The sequence below is a fragment of the Nipponia nippon genome, unplaced genomic scaffold (genome assembly GCF_047370975.1).
Source record: "Nipponia nippon isolate SJK-2023a ecotype South Korea unplaced genomic scaffold, ASM4737097v1 scaffold_1, whole genome shotgun sequence".
NCBI lineage: Eukaryota > Metazoa > Chordata > Aves > Pelecaniformes > Threskiornithidae > Nipponia > Nipponia nippon.
In genome coordinates, this window is record NW_028262290.1 from 132,112,434 (window position 1) to 132,129,995 (window position 17,562).

At 39.5% G+C, this 17,562-nt stretch overlaps 2 protein-coding genes and 1 non-coding gene across 17 annotated transcripts; 1 reads left to right on the forward strand and 2 right to left on the reverse strand.

Moving 5' to 3' along the window:
- Positions 1-887: 887 nt before the first annotated feature.
- On the reverse strand, positions 888-12,052 carry LOC148057621 (uncharacterized). Of its 15 annotated transcripts, none has more exons than XR_015707963.1 (5): positions 11,714-12,013; positions 6,427-6,462; positions 5,282-5,412; positions 3,398-3,511; positions 1,405-1,539 (listed from the first exon to the last, which is right to left on the reverse strand). XR_015707963.1 is itself a non-coding variant. In XM_087773385.1 (5 exons), exons 2-5 carry the CDS (start codon positions 11,759-11,761, stop codon positions 4,528-4,530), a joined length of 417 nt encoding a protein of 138 aa, XP_087629511.1. In that variant the 5' UTR covers positions 11,762-11,771; positions 11,914-12,042; the 3' UTR covers positions 3,290-4,527. The 15 variants fall into 15 exon arrangements, 4 of the variants coding, with proteins under 4 accessions (XP_087629511.1, XP_087629488.1, XP_087629496.1 ...); XR_015707967.1 differs by lacking the exon at positions 1,405-1,539 and having other exon boundaries at positions 3,290-4,729; positions 5,816-6,462; positions 11,714-11,771; positions 11,914-12,042; XM_087773385.1 differs by lacking the exon at positions 1,405-1,539 and having other exon boundaries at positions 3,290-4,729; positions 11,714-11,771; positions 11,914-12,042.
- On the reverse strand, positions 6,086-6,173 carry LOC148057622 (small nucleolar RNA SNORD93). The gene has a single exon (XR_015700182.1). It is a non-coding gene; the product is annotated as a small nucleolar RNA SNORD93 (small nucleolar RNA).
- TOMM7 (translocase of outer mitochondrial membrane 7) lies at positions 11,969-17,110 on the forward strand. Its single transcript, XM_087773445.1, has 3 exons — positions 11,969-12,292; positions 15,617-15,665; positions 16,888-17,110. The coding sequence occupies exons 1-3, from the start codon at positions 12,094-12,096 to the stop codon at positions 16,901-16,903; spliced, it is 264 nt and encodes an 87-aa protein (XP_087629571.1). The 5' UTR covers positions 11,969-12,093; the 3' UTR covers positions 16,904-17,110.
- Positions 17,111-17,562: the final 452 nt, after the last annotated feature.

Below are 17,562 nucleotides of genomic sequence, written 5' to 3' on the forward strand. Positions count from 1 at the left end.
CAGTGGAACTCTCATTTTTCGCCATATTCAGGACATTTTGAACATTAATTTTCACATACACCTTCTTTTATATAATTGCTTTACCAACACTTTTTCTATTTGTACATGATTTTTATGTTTACAGCTTACAAGTTATCTGTCAAAAAACTTCAAGAGTGCAGAGTGGATTTATCTATGGTTTTAATATAAAGGGATTTTTACCATGGAAAGTTTTGTTTCCTACCATGGAGCAAAAGGTAAAAAACAACACCTGAAAGCTGGGAAGATAGGCTTAGATTTACCTGGGGGGGGCAGATGGATGTTGCCCTTCCCATGAACCCCCACCTTTGCTCTCTTGCTGGAGAATGTGGTAGCTCTTCCAGTATGTTGTACCTCTGCACTGAGAATGAAGAACAGGTTAGCACTGTTGCAAGAGACTGAGAGAGGGGATTAAACAAGAGAGCTAAAGCCTCTTCACACTGAAATACAGCAAGTCTAAAAAATTCTGGAAGGCATTGGTGCTACACTGGAATTAAGGTTCAATTTTAGACTCAAAATATGGTATATTGTATGTATTCTTCCCAAAATCACAGCATTTGCCCTGGGAGTATGAATTTCTTTTTTTTTAATTTATAGGTAGCAATGTATAATTAGGCATGAATTAAAGAAGTTTGAGACTGGGAACGACATTTCTCAAAGCAGCAGTTTTAGTTAATTGAATCGTTATCTTTCTTGCTTCTTCTTGAGCTAAGGGATACAGTGGTTTACTATAAAATTAGTCCGTAAATAAATGCCTTCAATTAGTGGTTATTTTGAGAAGAGGAGAGCTTACCTTCTGCAGAAGAGAAAATTAATCTTTTCCCTTTGATAATTGCATTTTCAGGCCTCTGTGAGTTATGGAAAGTGGTGACTATTTGGAGATGTCAGCTCTTTGTGAGGTGTAAAATTAAAAGTATCATCAAGAATCTTGAAGGAACTCAAAGTGGACTCTTCTGTAATCTATTCTTACAAATCTTCACACAGTACTTAGAAAATCTTGAATATAGAATTGAAAAGTCAGTAATAGGCTGTCTGAAAGCCCTCCCTGCACATCTCTCTCTGGACTTCTTTGAAGGTTAACCTGAAATTCATTGCTTAAATGTACAGTAACAAGTTTTGGAATAATTGCCACATTGTTTTAATTTACTTTAAATCACTGCCAGATATTTCTGGCTCCTATTTCAACATGATTTGTCTGGAAATACACCAAAAATGAGTAACACAGTAACAGGTTATACAGCATTTGAGTCCAAACTATAAGTGCCCACTCATTCACATTCTAATTTATAATTTTCAATGCGGTCCTTTTCATTGGAGTCATATAAACCAATGATTAATTCCCACCATCAACAAATGTCTACTGCAAATTAGCAGTAAGAAAAAAAGGGAAAAATGCATTGTGCAATGTGCTCATTCATTGTACAAATGGAGTTTGCAATATGCAGCACCAAATGTTCTGTGGTGTATCTTATACAAGTCTCAGGAATGGCGAGCTTTGTAACAGCATGCCTCCAGTCTTCTCTAGAAACAGAAAGAACAGTTTACACTAAGGTTTATAGATTAAAAATTCAGTGTATTTTTATAATTTAAAAAGCTGTTACAATGGGTAATGACCTCCTAAGCATATAAAGAAAATGAAATAGATTTATTTCATCAAAGAAAATTAGTGATTATGTTTACCTATTCAACTTAAGTGTCAATGAAGGAGGGCATTTAATGGTAAGTCACACTAATCCCTCGAATGCTACTGACCACAGGTACAGTAAATAGGGTGGGCTTGCTGAGTTAATAAGAAACCCATTTTTTCTCTCATAATTTGAAACGCTCATAATTAAAGATGAAGGGAAGGGAGGAACAGTCTATTAGCATCTTAATCCTTCACCTGTATGCAAACTGACTTTTTAACCATACATTTCCTAGTACTGAGATTGGAATGGCTTTAAAGGTCTACACTGAAAGACTTTTCATGCCTTGGAAAGAGTACAACCTAACTTTAATAACAAAATACTATTTTTAATGCAGATCTTTGGCCATCTGATCTGACTGCCACCCATCATCTTGAGGAGAATATTCTTCTCAAGAGCTACAACCTGCCTGTCAGGTTACCTGCCTATTACATTAGTGTAAGCTCCTCAGCTTCAGCAGTTTGGGCTGCTAGCCGTCATTTCCACAATGTTTGCAAGACTTAGACATGTCAGAGTTTATTTGTGCAAAAGATATGCTTGAGCACTGGACTAGATGTCAGAAATCTGGATTTTGATAGGTCACCTAGATGTGTAACTTGCAAGGCTACCACTCTATTCCTCAGTTTCTTCATCCATAAAATGCGGATAATGATATTCACTAGCTTTTAAAAACCATTTTAAGATATACATGGTTAATTATTAAGTAGTGTGGATTCTCCCCTGTGAATAACACACAGCTGCTAATACACTGACTTATCCACTTTCATATTAGCATCTTTATTTAAACATTCACTATTCTTACTGCGACATAGCAAAACACTCATTTTGTCAAACAGCAATTGTAAAGAAGCTCTTATCCAGCACAAGTGTAATTAGAATAGTAGAGAAGTGATGAGATTGTCATCAGCTTTGAGCTCGAGGGACTATCTGGTATTTTAAGTTCAAGTAACTGAAGGAGCAATAATAGTTTCCAATTCAAGTCTGCCCTCCACTGGCTTTAATGAAACACTGCTAATAAATTTTGGATCAATAGTGTCTTTTTGTAATGAAGTGAAGGAACTAAATTAATAGAAGCTGATACAATTTATTAATTGAGACCTTTAGTCCGCATTTTTTTCAAATTTTTTAACAGTAGTTAAATAATTTGTAAATTTCTTTTTAAAGTCCCATCTAGGCTCCCTGGCAGATTCTTGTTCTTCAGGTTTTCAAAAGCCCACCAGCATATCATTCATTTCAGAATTGCTGGTACTAATGTATAGCATGGGAAGTAACATTCTGCACATGGTTTTAAAGACATTTAATAGAAAAACTACAGAAAAATATTTTGCTATGATACAATTAACGATTCTAATATATAGTGCTATATGTACCAGTCAAGTACTGGAGTCCTCAAAGAGATCAGGATCAGTCTAGTCTAGTACTCTGTCACTAGAAGCAGTCTTTCCCCCTAATGTGTGAAAGGAAAGAAGAACAACTTTTATTACTGTTTTAATTTTAGAGAGAACTTTCCATCACAAATCCCACACACAATTAACTCATCTCTTAACTCAGGAGGACTCATCTTCCTTTCTATAGTTAAAGTAGGAAGGTAGTTGGGGGGGGGGAGCTATCTTAGTTATACTTACTCATATAGATTCATCTAGCATGATTTCAACCCCAAGGTGACATTTGTGTTTGGAACTCAATATCTGTACCGTTATGCATTGGAGGATATGATCAAGCTGAAAAGCCTCTGGTTCATTTATCTTGTCTTCTTCATGCTTCGTTACACTTAACAGCATCTATTCTCTTGTGACTGCTACCTAAACCTAAAACAAAGGAGTAAAATGTGGTTTCTTCAGATGTGTACTTAACATAAACTTGAAAAAAAGGGAAAAAATAGAAGTATTACAGAAATGTCATTTTACTTGGACCTTTCAAACGCTTGAAAATCAGGGTCAGATTCATAGCCTGTGCCAAGTGTGCCTAACAGACTTTATAAAGCAGAATATAAGGAACTTTCAGAAGCTCCTTGAATGTCCTCTGCATCTGCTAAAATTCTTGCTGAAATGACTATCACTCAAAATAAAAACTTTAGGAGTCCATAAAACATTTTACAGGAAGCAGTGAAAGGCACACTACTAATCTGTCCTTACTGTTTTTTTTCTTTTCCTTTAGGTAGGAAGCTATGCAAAAACTTACAGAAATCTCATTAATCACTCCAGTATGTACTGTTACAAATCACTCTCTTACACTGGAGTCCAAAAAACCAGTATTTAAAATGACTGCCATGCTGCACTTCTAGGAGATTACTGTTTGAGCTCTGTGATAATCCTAACTGAAAAGCAGCAGCATTGCCACACTGAAACATGGATAGATATTTTCCTGAAAGGTCATTGTGTTCGATGCGTTAGTGGAAAGAGTCTAAGATGAACTTACAGATATGTGACTTAGGCTGTCAATATACAGAGAAGACACACTTGCTTGTCTACTTGACAATAGTTTAAAATTCATAAAATCTAAAAATGTTTGTCTGGGCTAAATATGGCATATGATTACGCTAAAATAGACAAAGTGTGGACAGAAATTATGTATGAAAGGCAAAAGGGACAGCATTTTAAGAGATTAAGTTCTATTTTAATAGAATAGTAAAAACTTCATAAACCATGAGTTGCACTTCATTTAATCCTGATAGCACCGCACAAGACTTGCAAAGGAAGAAAAGAGTTTTCCTTGATCATCTTCTGGTATCTATGAGAGGCCTTAATTACTCCTTATTATAATACTAAATTACTGATTCTAATCTTCCCTGTGCTGAAGGTCTCAAAAGAATTTTCAGTGAAATCTAAACTACTGAAACGAGAAAAATAAAGAGAGACATAAATGCTGATACTTTTGTTAATACTGGCTCAACTTCAGGTTCTGAAAGAGTTCTTTCTGGGATGTCACCTTTAGTGGGACGCTCGTGCAACGCATTCTGATGGAGCTTGGCAAGAGGAGGTGTGAACTCCTCCTCACCTTGCTGGTCACGGTTAGGCCACGCTGAACTAGGAGTATGACGAAAGGTTTGTCCTTAAGTTTCTGAAGTGAATTCACCCACAGTGAACAATCAAGGTAAATTAACACCTACAGTCAGTTTATCTAACTAATTTTTTCAACATTTAGATATACTGAGAGAGATTCAGTTTATACATATACTTGACAAATTTACTTCGTTGACTGGGTAAGCTTATTCAAGATCTGAAAATATACATATTTTTACCTTTCCTATTATGCTCTGAACTCTGTAATTTGCATTATGAGTCATTAAAAACTATTATAATGATAAAACTAAAACCTAGACTATCTGTGATGTAAGAATTCAAGTTATGCTTTAAAGTCTATCTAAATTAAAGCTATACTAAATTCAAATTTAATTTAATTTAAGCTTAAAAAAAAATTTTTAATTTTAACAAACATCCTTCCTGTTTCGGAGGCACCAAAGGAAAAGGATATTTCGGGATATACACAATAACTGAAACTATATTTTGTTTTTTTAATCAGTGACTCAAGATAACAACCAGAACAAACTCACATTCTAGCAGAAAACCCACACAGACCTGTTCCACATCCACCTGGCACATTTCAACTCAGAGGTCTTTCTTTTTGCTTTACTACTTGTTTTTTCTTTGCTTATAACCAGGAGATAATTAGTAGCTTGTTGCTGTTGTATACATTTATCTTGTAAAATCTGAAAGAGTACATCCAAAATCATTATTGTAAATCAGTGAAGCGAATGCTGTGCATCAGTCAGTTACGATTTTCAAATATTTCATTGTCAGAAAAAGTTGTTTCAGCAGCATGTGTATTTTTTGTAGATGGATGCTAAGAAAGACTATTACAACAAATGCTCACTGAAGAGGAAGCAGCATATGGCTATAATTACAATTCTTATTTTTCAAATGCTCCAATTCTGTGTTCTGTATCAAACAGAAATATTTCATTTTCATGTGCAATGCTGTCACCTGATTGCAAAGACTTACATTCTCTGTTTCATGGCTGCCTCACCTTAATACAATGTACTAAGGTCACAATTGGTATAAAAACAAATATACCGAGAGCAACGATTGTTTCAGCAATCAGAGTGTACTCACTGTTTTCCTCATCTTGTTTCAATCATAGTAAAAATTTGGCTAAAACAAGCATCTTTTAAGTCCTTTAAAATCTTTGTAGTTGTGTGCTGTTGTAACAACATATCCTTCAGCAACAAAAATCTAGTTGAGATCCGCTGACAAATAAAGGGTTTACAGTCAAATATCTTCAGAGGAAAATCCTCCTAGAGCTACCAAAACCTTCACTACTCAGATGCTAAAAAAAAAAACTTAATTTAAAAACAAAGAATGCATAAATATGGATATTAGTTTTGGCCTCAGAAAATCCTTTAATCCATCAGATGTTTGCGTATCACTGAAAGTATTCAAGGAATCAGATTATTGTTTTCATCCTCGGCCAAGTACTGCAATCACAAAAACATTCATTTAAGAACTGTTGTGTTTTAGAGGAACTACCTATGGTAAAAAGTAGCAGTATCTTTAAATATAACACTTCGATTTCACTATTAAAAGAAGATGGGGAGAATGGGAAAGTCAAGTTTCAAACGAGTAAAATTGTGCAGCAGGTAATATTCAATTTTCAAGCACCACAGCAGTTCTTCCCCCAAGATGTCTCAAAGCATTTGCTGAGGTTTTATTGAATGTTGTCTCACCTCAGACTGCTGTTTCTCCTTCACTGGCCTCAGGAGCTGTAATGAAAAATAATGACATTATTACTGTGTTTGCACTCAACTCCATATTACCACTCAGTTTTGTTTTATTTTTAAATAAATTGTATAGTTATTGTATTGAGTATACAAAACTACTACACTTTGCTTTTTTTTCCTCACCACTCTGATCATTTTACTAATTTTCTAGATAGGCATCTGACAATACCACTTTTCTTGGAAATATCCTGTATCAGACAGTCACCAGAGTACAGCCAACGAGCATCACTCAGAAATTCATACAAAAGAGATGCTAATGTGGACAGAAAATTTTATATGCATTACTGCTCTGTATTCCAAGTTTGTTTTGAAAATATGCTAAATGCAAAAACTCAAACACATTCACCTCCAAGTAACCTAGGTCTTAACAACAGTCAGGAAAGAGACATTTTAGAATTCTGACATTTCCCAAATGGCATAATCGGACAGCCTTAGTATTTTTTATTTTGACTGCACTGCTTTCCATTTCTATTTGTCTCTCTGTGAAATGTGGTCTCTACAAACTGACAAGGAACGTTTCCCAGACCAGTAGTACTGCAGAGTAGCTGGGATTTATTAGACTAAATGAACGGGAATGCTAAAATGGAATGGAAGAAAAGGACCATCATTACCAGGGCACGATTAAAATAAAAAAATGTAATCATCATCATAAAGTGAAATAGAATGTCTAGTCATAATATATTACTGGGTTTTTTTTACTGACATCATAAAGATTCAGCCTGTAAGGGAAATCTGCTACATACGTCTTGCTTATGTTCTTGTATTGTTTATACTGGTTTATGGTGTATCTTCAAGTATGAAATATCTACCGCAGTATCTTCAAAATATAAGTTCCGTCTAAACAGAGTCAAACTCAAACTTTGTTCCCAAGGAGATGAATTTAATGCGGTTTCTTGACAGTAAACTGAAGGAGAAATCTCAAAAGCGAGAGTGGTAAACGCATAATGGAGGTCTGCAGGGATTTCCTATGTAGAGTTTACAGTGATTTTTCACAAGACTTTAATATGTCACTTCACTTTGTCTCCTTCTTCAGCCTTCTGAGTTGCATGCACTGTTACGTGGCTTTACTTTGTGGTGTGTTGAGATAAAGCTTTAGAGGTTTGGAATTCTTTGACCTGAAATGTACCCTTTGCACCAAACAACGAAGACAAGCTAAAGCCATCAGACCGGGCGACGTTATTTCCCTGAATCGGACACTGATGCTTAAGTGATTCAGTCATGTCTCCCTCACCCATAAAAAAATGAAACATTTGGCTGGTTTACAATGAGTGTTAGTGGTATTTATTTGCTATGAAAACACAGCACTTGCAGAATTACTGCTAATCAAGGTAATAAAACAGTAGGGATTCACATTCTTGTTGTCCCAGATAAAACATCTGCAATTTTATTTCCGATTATATTGCTGTTGCTGATCACATGAACTACAAGGCAAAACAAGTTCAGAGAGGTTTTTTGCAGCAAAAAAATTTCAACAAATACGGTATTACTGATTTTCTTTTGTCACCCCAGCAATTGGGGCTCTTGTTTTTCTTATTTAACGGATACACCATTCCAAGTGTTTTTGTCTTCATTATGAGCCATAAGGAAAAAAAATAATTCAAGTAAAACCAATACCCTTCATGGAAGCGTTACCACAATAAATTATAAACATGAACTAGTACCCACAACATCCTGCTTCTGTCTTCTCCAGGCAAAGCTGCCTCCCTCAATTTCTTACAGTACCCGTTTCTTTGGGTATTACTTTTCCCTTCAAAACAGCTCATTGTTTCATGCCCAATCATAGGCATCTTTGTTTTCAGGGGCCAATTTTCAACATTCCATTTATTTGAACAGTGCTGTCCCACCAGCTTGAACTTGCAGGGAAGATGACTGATGCTCTCTTTTACCCTTTGGCTGAGTCACCAGCTTACCAAAGGACTGCTGAGCTCTCAGACCATCTAACATCCTAGGTGCAACAGGAGCCAAATAAAGGCACAGGAAAGTCAGTACAAACCTGTACTGTTAGTACAGGTCAGTCAGTACAAACCTGTACTGTTGGCATACAATGGTTTTTTTTGTGTTGTTTGGGGTTGGTTTGTTTGTTTAGTTGTGGGGGGTTTTGTTGGTTGTGGTGTTCATTTTTTTTTCACTGCAAATATGATACTTTGGACAGTATGAGACTATGGAGGTGTGTTCTGATGGAAGAAGTGCGGTTCTCCAGTCACTTTTCTTGGCTTACAGATATCCTTTCTCAGCTTCAGTCTGTAACACTATATAAATTTAGGCCATTAGCTATACAGAATCAACTTTGTTTTATTTGCATACAAAACACATGCACTTATGCTCTTCTAGGCCACAGCACTGATTTTGTTTGCAAGAGAACTGGGGCATAGAAACAATAATCTTCCTGCTATTCATTTCCTGGCTTCTATGGTTAAACAAAGGAAATAACCTGCAAGCTTTTAGTCAAATATTAGCATTAGCAGATATGAAAAATGAGAGTCATCAAGGAAAGTTTCTGTGCTCTGAAAATTATTCCTTGACTTGATGTGTGAAGAAGATAAGCAGCTGGTACACGTGGCACACTTTTGTGAATACGCTTTCTTAAGAACATCCACAGTAAGGGCATACTGTATCACAAGTGATACTGTTAAACCAATTTATACTCAAAGGAGACAGAGCTGTTTAACCATTTCAATCAGTTGTTTAGTACATTTGAACTTCTGAATCCCACTTATGCTAAAATTACAAGAAGTTTAAGGAAAATGCCTTTTGAATTTAATTCCAATACAGTGGGTCACATTTTATTGTAGTATTTTGTAAGAAATTATTAACAAGCTGTGTGCTGTAATGAACAGTTGGTTTTGTATGTTTAGAAAGAACAAGCTGTAACAGTAACTACATTGTGGAAACAGATCTGGTTTGGTTTCATCTACAAAGGAAAAATCAATTTAATACAAACTGCTGTAAAACAGGTTCCTGCAGCAACCACTTCTCTTCCTTTGCAAGGGTCAGAAAAGAAGGTTCATTGGTTTGGGTGTTTTCTCTTTTCAGTATGACAAGCCACTACTGACAAATGAATGTGCCTCTTGCACTACACTTGTTCAATAGTGCAAATAGTAAATTTGTCATTTTGAATGTTTGTACAATTCTATTCATGAGTACTAGTTTGAAAAGTTTGACAACAGTGATATACCGAAAAAATTGAAAGCTAATGCAAACCTATGGACAGAAAGACTTGTTACCTCAATTTCAAGTTAGAATTCTCAGCTCAAATAGAAGACTGGCCCTAAAATAATTTAACAATAGTTATATAGTACTCAATTTCAGGAGCAGAAATACAGCAATCCACTGATGTATAAGTACCAGGCCAGATATGACAAAGTAGGAATATGTGACCACATTGGTAAGTACAAACTCACCTTTAATACCAACCAAAAAAAAGCAACAGACAAACAGCACTTGAGAGGCAGCTGTCTTTCATGGATGAATTATTTGTATTATTAGTTGCCTAAGACTGCCACAGAAAAGTCTTCATTAGTACATTCCATAAATTCTGGATTTGTTATTGAAAGTGTTTCATTAATCTGGAGGTACTATTTTGAAGTAACATTATCTTCATTGCTAAACAATGAACTGGAAAAAGCCCTACCTGCAAGATGATGCTGGGAATACTTTATTTTTAAAGTGAAATGGAGATATCTAGTTAGTATTTTTCTACCTATCCCAGCAGCTTACCTGCTTCAGAAAGAGTGTGATAAGCTGAAACAGATTGTTCGAAAACTTGACCGAGCAAAACTAGCTCTTACGAAGTCAATTGACACAACACGTGCTTCCATTATTATGTGGCATTATTTGGAGCACATTTTGTTGCCTGTAATGGCTGAGAATGTATAAATAAAATATGACATATGATTGAGTCACATGCCATTTGCCATGAAGACATATTCTTTTGGAGAAGGCGTAGGCTCACAGTCCAAGCTTCATACCAATGTTCATCTGCGGATGAACTACAGGACTGGTGCCTTACCTTTCTTTAGGGAGAAGCTATTCAGTTTATAAAGAAGCCACTCGCGAACTCTAAGCCTCAGCTTTACTTATCACTAGATATGTGCCAGTCACATCACTAGAAATACCGACATATCCCATCAACGCGTTTAACGCCTATGAAAGCACAGTGCATATGGAGCGGTAAAGGCTGTTTAGGCATTCTGTAACATGACAGCACGTTTGTGCCACCACATCACCAAAATACTCTTTCATCCCCCACATTTTGATTATTGGTAGACTCCGGCAAAAACAAGCTGTGGGCTGCCAGAATCCCTCATGTGGCTTCCAGTTTGCTACCTGTCCATACCTGGAAAGCAAGGAGCGAGCTATAAGCTCATATTTTGACCACCTTGGAATGGCAGAGCAGGCATCCACACACTGGAAGAGGAAATGAGGTATTTGCATAAGCGATACTTATTATAGCCTTGGATTCTTTTTGGATCTAAAAGCACTGACCTTTTGTTATTCTTAATGCGACAAAACGGCTACAGAGGTTCAAGTAATTGCCTTAGGCAAACCAATACATAACATGCCGAGCTTTAACCACGTCAGTAAATTATGATTATGAACAAAACTGAGTAGATTTCTGCACTGTCACAAGGAGTGATTTCTAAGGACTTTTTTCAGAGTTTCCATATGCAATTAAATTCTCTCCAAACTACGACAAGAGTTTGATATAGTTAGCAGACGTGATATAGACTGCCAATGTTAAATAATACTGCGCCACATCAGCAGTACTAGGAACCTGAAGACCTGGATCGAGCATTACAGCAAAAGGCAGCAGACTACCTGAGAAAGAATGAAAACGTAGCACAGACATGACATAACCGGCTGAGTCAATGGTACAGACATCACGCATCAAGATGTCCCAAGCAGTGGTGTCACACAGACACAGACAGGTGGTTAGGGCACTGCAAGGGGTTTTTGCAGAGGCCACTCATTTATTAGTCAGAAAGGAAAGTGCCTCAGTACTTATCCGGGCTCTGACTTTGTAAGGACAAGAAGCCCTAAGCGCTGTACTGGCACATTTTAGATCTTAGGTCTAAAACCAGCACACCTCTCCCCATATTTCTAGTCAAGCTTTCACTCCCGGAACCCTGTGTTTCCACAGACCAAACACATTGCAGAATCTGGTATCAGAGAGGGATTTCCAATTTCACCTAGAAATGTTTTTGTTATCACTCCATCTCTACCTTTCACTTACCAAAAGGCACTTCCTAGCCTCCAAAGGCGGCCTACAGAGCGTACGCATACCTTGACAGCTCCGGGAAACAAACAAACAAACAAACAAACAAATAAATACATACAGGTCGTACAGGCAGGGGAAGAAGGCCCACAGCTTCTGTGAGCCCCTCACCCTCGAACAAACGCCCCGATGGCGGCGGCCCGCCCCCCGTCCCTCACCCTTGGCTTGCGGGGCTGCCGCGACGCCGCGGCACAAGCCCTTCCGGGCCGCCGATGCCCGGCGGGCGGCGACGAGCGGAAGGAGCCCCGCCGCCGCCATTTCCTCGCCCTTCCTAGGGCAGGACCGCCCCCCGCCTCCGCCGAGGGGGTGTCTCCGCCCCGCAGCCCGGCGGCGGCGCGATGGAGCCCCGCCCGCCGCCGCCGCGTTACGAGGGCGGCTGGGCGGCTCCTCCTCCTCCTCCTCCTCCTCCTCCTCTTCTCTCCCCCGCCGCCGGAATGCCGAAGCTTAGCAAGGAGGCCAAGCAGCGGCTACAGCAGCTCTTCAAGGGCGGCCAGTTCGCCATCCGCTGGGGCTTCATCCCCGTCGTGCTCTACCTGGGTCAGTGGCGGGCGGGGGACGGGGCGGGGGTGGCGCTCGGCGGCCGCTGGGGAGCCTGAGGACGGGGTGGCCGGGGGCGCGCGCCGCCCCCCATCCCGCCCGAGCCGTTGCTGCCCGCCTGGCGCGCGCTCTCTCTGCCGCGGGGGGGGGGGGGGGGGAGAGATGGAAGGGCACGTGCGTGGGGGAGGGGCGCCCTGCCGCGCGCTGGCCGCGGCGAGCGGAGCTGTGCGGCCCTCACCGCGCATGCGCGGCGGGGGGAGGCGGGGGAGCGCTGAGGGCCCGGCCCCGGCCCCGGCGTGGGCCCCCAGGGCAGGGGTCGCGGAACTGCGAGGTGGTTTTGTGTGCGTGTTTGTGTGCTTGTTCTTCTTCAAAAAGGTTTTTCAGCCCCTTTCCCTTCCTGGAGGCTGTTCCCGCGCTGGGAGCGCGCCCTGCGCCTGCCCGCCCGCCCGCCCGCCTGCTGAGGGGAGCGCCGCGGGCGCCGGGCTCAGCGCGCACCGGAGCCGCTTAACCGCAAACGGAGCTGCGATTTAATCGTGCCTCAGTGTCTGACGGCTGGAGCAGGCTGGCCGGTGTGTTTCTTGCAGTCAGTGCGTGAGGAGAAAGCTGTCTGCGGCCGGGAGCTCTGCTTCGTGGCGCCGAGGGGGTCGGCAGCCCCCGGCTGAGGTTGCATTTCCAGCTAGGTACAGGTTACAGTCCCTGCCAAAATGGCGTGGCTCCTGCTTCCCAGCTGCTGTGGGGCGTTCAGGGGGTGCCTTGATGGCATGCCTGGCGCCCAGGACGGATTTGGCTTGCTCCTGTCACGGGGCTGGCTGGGCATCCCTACCATACGGTGGTTCTCCCGCTGAGTTTGGGCTGCATGCCATCAGCTGTCCTTGCTAAAGAGCCCGACCTACTTAGGGTACGCATGTGTGCAATAGGCCTGACACTTTTGTTCACTTCTTTTATGACGAGGGGTCCCAGGAAGGCCGATCCCTGCGGTTCCTCTGGCTCACTTGCTGCCCCAGCTCTGTTGGGCCTATTGGGAAAAGCATCTAAAACAGGCAGGCATCTCTGCCTTGAATGCAAACGTGAAGGAGGGTTGGGAGCTTGATGTGTTTACAGTCAAAGCTGATAGGTTGTTTTAATTAATTGAGGGGAATGCAATGTCCAATTTGAAGAGCTTTGATTGTTCACATAATAGATAACAATCAGAAAAAAGTTGGTCTCTTCAACAGTTACATACATGCTTTAAGAACTACAAGTACAAGAGGTCACTTCAAACACTATGGAAAAAAATAATTGGCAGTATTGGATTTAAAGTTTAATTACATTCCCATTTTTAGTTCATCAATTATTTTAAATTTATAATTTTTGGGTGGGAATTTCAGCAGTGTTTTGTGACCTAATTTTGCTCTTGCTGAAGTTTTGTTTTGATTTTACTTTTGTGACAGTATCTATGAACATGGGAAAGATGCTCTCTGTTCTGAGGGACACCAGAGGAAATTAAATAAGTTACTTCAAGTCATATAAAGCCATCTTATTGTGTTTACAGTTGCACTAATATCAGGGTGCCTAGTATATTTCTGTTACGTAGCGGTGAGAAACTAAGTTGTAGTAGTTTAACTTCATACCTCCAGAAAATAAGTGTGCTGTTCCACATCTACATTGCCTTCTTACAGTTTGTCTGCTGTAGTGAAAGGACATTAAGTGTAAGCAGATGTGCAGCTGCCACCTTTGCTTGCCAAAGGCATTTGGAGATGATGTGCACTCAAAGTCTGTAGAATTGGAAGAACCTCTTTGTACTGGGATTACCTTTGAATCTGGGAGGGAAGGTGTGATGCAGTGGAAGGGCAAGAGGCTACACAGTCCTTGGTGTCACTGGTTCAAGATAAATTTTTGTATTTACCCCTGTGTACATGAAATACACATTAAACTAAACACAGGCAAGGAAACTTTAGAAATTTTGAGCTTTTAACTTTCTCTGAAAGGCTTTCTAGGTCAGGATGGAATGCTCAGGGGATGTACGAAGGAGCCTGGTATGTGAACGTGCAATTATAGGTCATTGGTCAGTTTTTTGTTTGTTGTATTTTTTTAAACTTGCTTTGAAGTGGCTGCCCCTGTTTTACGTAGGTAAATTAGACCAGTGCAGTTTTGTTAAACCTGGCTTGCTTATTTAAAAGTACTAGGGGGGGAAAAAGTACTAGGGGGAAAGCCAGAAACATTCACACACACAGAGTGTGACTCCTAATACAGCTTCATGAATTTTAAAGCAATTTTGCTGGACAGTACGGCAACCAAAGAAAGTGGGTTGGGATGTTTAATAGTCTCAAATCACACAAGGTTATCATCAAAGAGCTAACCCAGTGCCTATGAAGTTAATGGAAGTTTTTCCATTAACCTTCATGGCCTATGTTTCAGGCAAGCTGACATTAATTATTTATTTTCTGTAAACGAGGGAAGTAATATATTTTTCATATAACAACCATTTCTAGATAGCAAGTGTAGGAGAGAGTGCGTTGAACAGTGCATCAATTGCATGATTGTGCTTCAAGACTTTTAATTTACAGTCCAGCGGGCAAAGATATTTCATACACTGAATCTTCAATTGCTTCTCTAGCATACATTTGCTTTACTGAATTTGTATTTGAGTCATTAGCTGTGGATTAACTCTTTGTAATTAACTTTCCTTTCATTTTCCTGGGTGTTAGTAGATTGACAAACATCTTGTTTCTGTGCAAGCTTTAGTACTAGGTAGCTTTTCAAAAGGTGCCAGTAAAAGTAGATGATTTTAGATTTCATAGATTTAACATTTAGAATTCTGTCATCCTCAATTGAGTGAACTGTTATTGAAATATTACGTCTAAGTTCTGCATCAGATATCATTGCAGAACATTGCCTGTTAGGGCTCAAGGTGCTCGCTTATACCAGTGACAGATATCGCTGTTGACACCGCCTCACTAGGTTGCTTTCTGAACAACACTTAATATCTGTGTGTTTGTGTGCGTATAGGTATGTATGTCTTGATCTTCAGGGTAGGTAACTTCTTCCATCACACAGAGCTAGTTGTCCCTGAATTTTAAGTCAGATAAAGATGCAGATAAGAATTTTAAAATATATCTATAAAACAGTACACTTGTATTTATTCTCTCTGCTTTCTAACTCTGATAAGAATGTGCACTTTTTATTCAGGTTAGTACACAACTTCATGAATCACGGTTCTCTGCTCAGTAGGTTTTCTTCTTTATTGCAATTTAATGGGCTGGAATAATTTGATAGTGATCTAACTATGTAGGAATCTGCACATATGTATTGATATATATGTACATAATGTATGTTTCACTTCAGGTTTTAAGAGAGGTGCAGATCCTGGAATGCCTGAGCCAACTATCTGGAGGTATGTATTGGTTCCAAACACATGCAAACCCAGTGCAGATAGTTGCCATTTTGGGTGTTATCTCTGGACAGCAACAGTTGCGAAGGTTGTTTTCATCCATTGTTTTTAATTGTTTAGGGTGAAAGCATAGTTGGTCGTGGTTCTTGTTTCTTTAGGAATCCAAATGAGAAGATAGCAAAACACAAGCTCTTGGGAGGGCCTTTCTGTTAATCTTGCATGACTTTTAATATATGGGGGCTTCCTGTACCTTTTGAGTGGAAGCTGCCCTTCTAATGTGTTGTAGAGCTGGTTCATGCAAGTTTCTGCACTGAGGAATAACTTCTTAGCTTTCTAGCATAAATTTAAAACAAAACCCAGCCTCCTTCTGCCTTTGCAAATATGGTAGTAACACTGCATAAAAGCTGCATGAAATGAAGGGCTATATCCTTCGATATTAGTCATTGTCATGAAGCAAAGTGCATTTGCTCATGTTGCCTCTTTCTTGTGGGACTGTTTGTTAGTGCTGCAATGTCATGGCATTAGTAATACTTGAATTCTTGTGGTATTTAAGTTTTATTGGAGGGCTTCCATGGGTCAAACTAATAAAGTTTTGAAGAAAGCGTGACTCTCTATTTTTCTTGAAGTAACTTTGGTTACTGTGCAGAACCAGGTATTCCTAAGAGAAATAATTGATGGACTGTATTGTTTGCAAAGTCATATAGTAACTCTTCTAGCTTCACATAGTTACCATGTATAGAAATCCCATTTTTAGGATTCAACAATTCAAGGGATCTACTTCTAGCAGTAGAAAATATGAAAACAAAAAAAAGTGTCAAGATCATGTTACAATTTCAGTAAAATCTTCTGTTGTCTTAAGAATTAACTTGCTGGAGTTGTTTGTTTGCTGACAGTGTTTCTATGTTAAGCTTCACTAGCAGTTTGAGGCTTTTTTCCTTGGTCCATGGAGTGTGTCTCTGCACAGTGTAAAGTATGTATTTCATACCAGAAGCATGTGTTTGGTCTAATCCGAAGCTTACGGATGCTCATTTTTCTGGGCACATGTTCATGCTCTGTAGGCTTAGATTTTATTTTAAAGGTGGCATTATTTCAGTATTTGGAGGGCTATCATTTATTCTGTACATTTACAGGGCTGTTCCTCCAGACTTGTGTTTTAAAAATATCCATTTAAAAACAAGTACATGCTGCAAATCTGACTTTGGTTTCCTCCCCCCTCCCCTTTCAGTCTACTTTGGGGATGAAGGATGTGGCGGTCCCGTTCTAGAACCAGCTGATGGACAGAGAAAGTGTCTGAAGATACGTACATTCCAGAGGATGAGACGGACACTTACACCAGGTGGCTCAATCAGCTTGCTAATGACATAGGTTGTACATACAACAAAATGGAGTTTATATGGACCTAACTTATTTGCACTACAGTGTAATTAAATAAATACAATTTGAATGGATATGCGTTGTTTTTAAGTCTTTACATAAGTATAATGTAGTAATTTGTTTATTACAGAAAGGATAACCTGTTGTGTGTTGGGGTTTTTTTTTCCAAAATACGATGACATTCAGCCCCCATATTTATCCCTGTTACGATGGTCTTTTTGGGTAAAAATTCCTCTTTATCTTCACAGTAAACAGAAGACTGAGCAAATGTTTTAAATACTTAATATTCTTCAAAGGTTTCTTGCTTGAATGTCGGTAAGCCTCTGCAGCTGGTCACTATGCTGACCTGTTTTTGTGGTGGTTTTTTTTGTTTTGTTTTTCCCTTCCTCTTGGATTTGTTCATCTCTGGATACATTAAGGACTGAGAGTTGTACATGTTTTTTCTTAGCACAGTCAGGTAGTAAAAAGTATACTTTTCTGCCAAAGTTACCTTTAAACGCTATGTACATTTTCCATAATTTGGGAT

What these genes read in the sequence shown, in the direction of transcription:
- TOMM7 (XM_087773445.1), top strand. Translation starts at nt 12,094, where the DNA reads ATGGAGCCCCGCCCGCCGCCGCCGCGTTACGAGGGCGGCTGGGCGGCT. An exon ending in CCCCGTCGTGCTCTACCTGG is followed by an intron (nt 12,293 to 15,616) that starts GTCAGTGGCGGG and finishes GTTTCACTTCAG; the next exon opens with GTTTTAAGAGAGGTGCAGAT.
- LOC148057621 (XM_087773353.1), bottom strand. Translation starts at nt 12,013, where the DNA reads ATGGCGGCGGCGGGGCTCCTTCCGCTCGTCGCCGCCCGCCGGGCATCG. An exon ending in AGGCTAGGAAGTGCCTTTTG is followed by an intron (nt 6,463 to 11,713) that starts GTAAGTGAAAGG and finishes TTTTCATTACAG; the next exon opens with CTCCTGAGGCCAGTGAAGGA. An exon ending in GCCAGGTGGATGTGGAACAG is followed by an intron (nt 4,730 to 5,281) that starts GTCTGTGTGGGT and finishes TCATACTCCTAG; the next exon opens with TTCAGCGTGGCCTAACCGTG.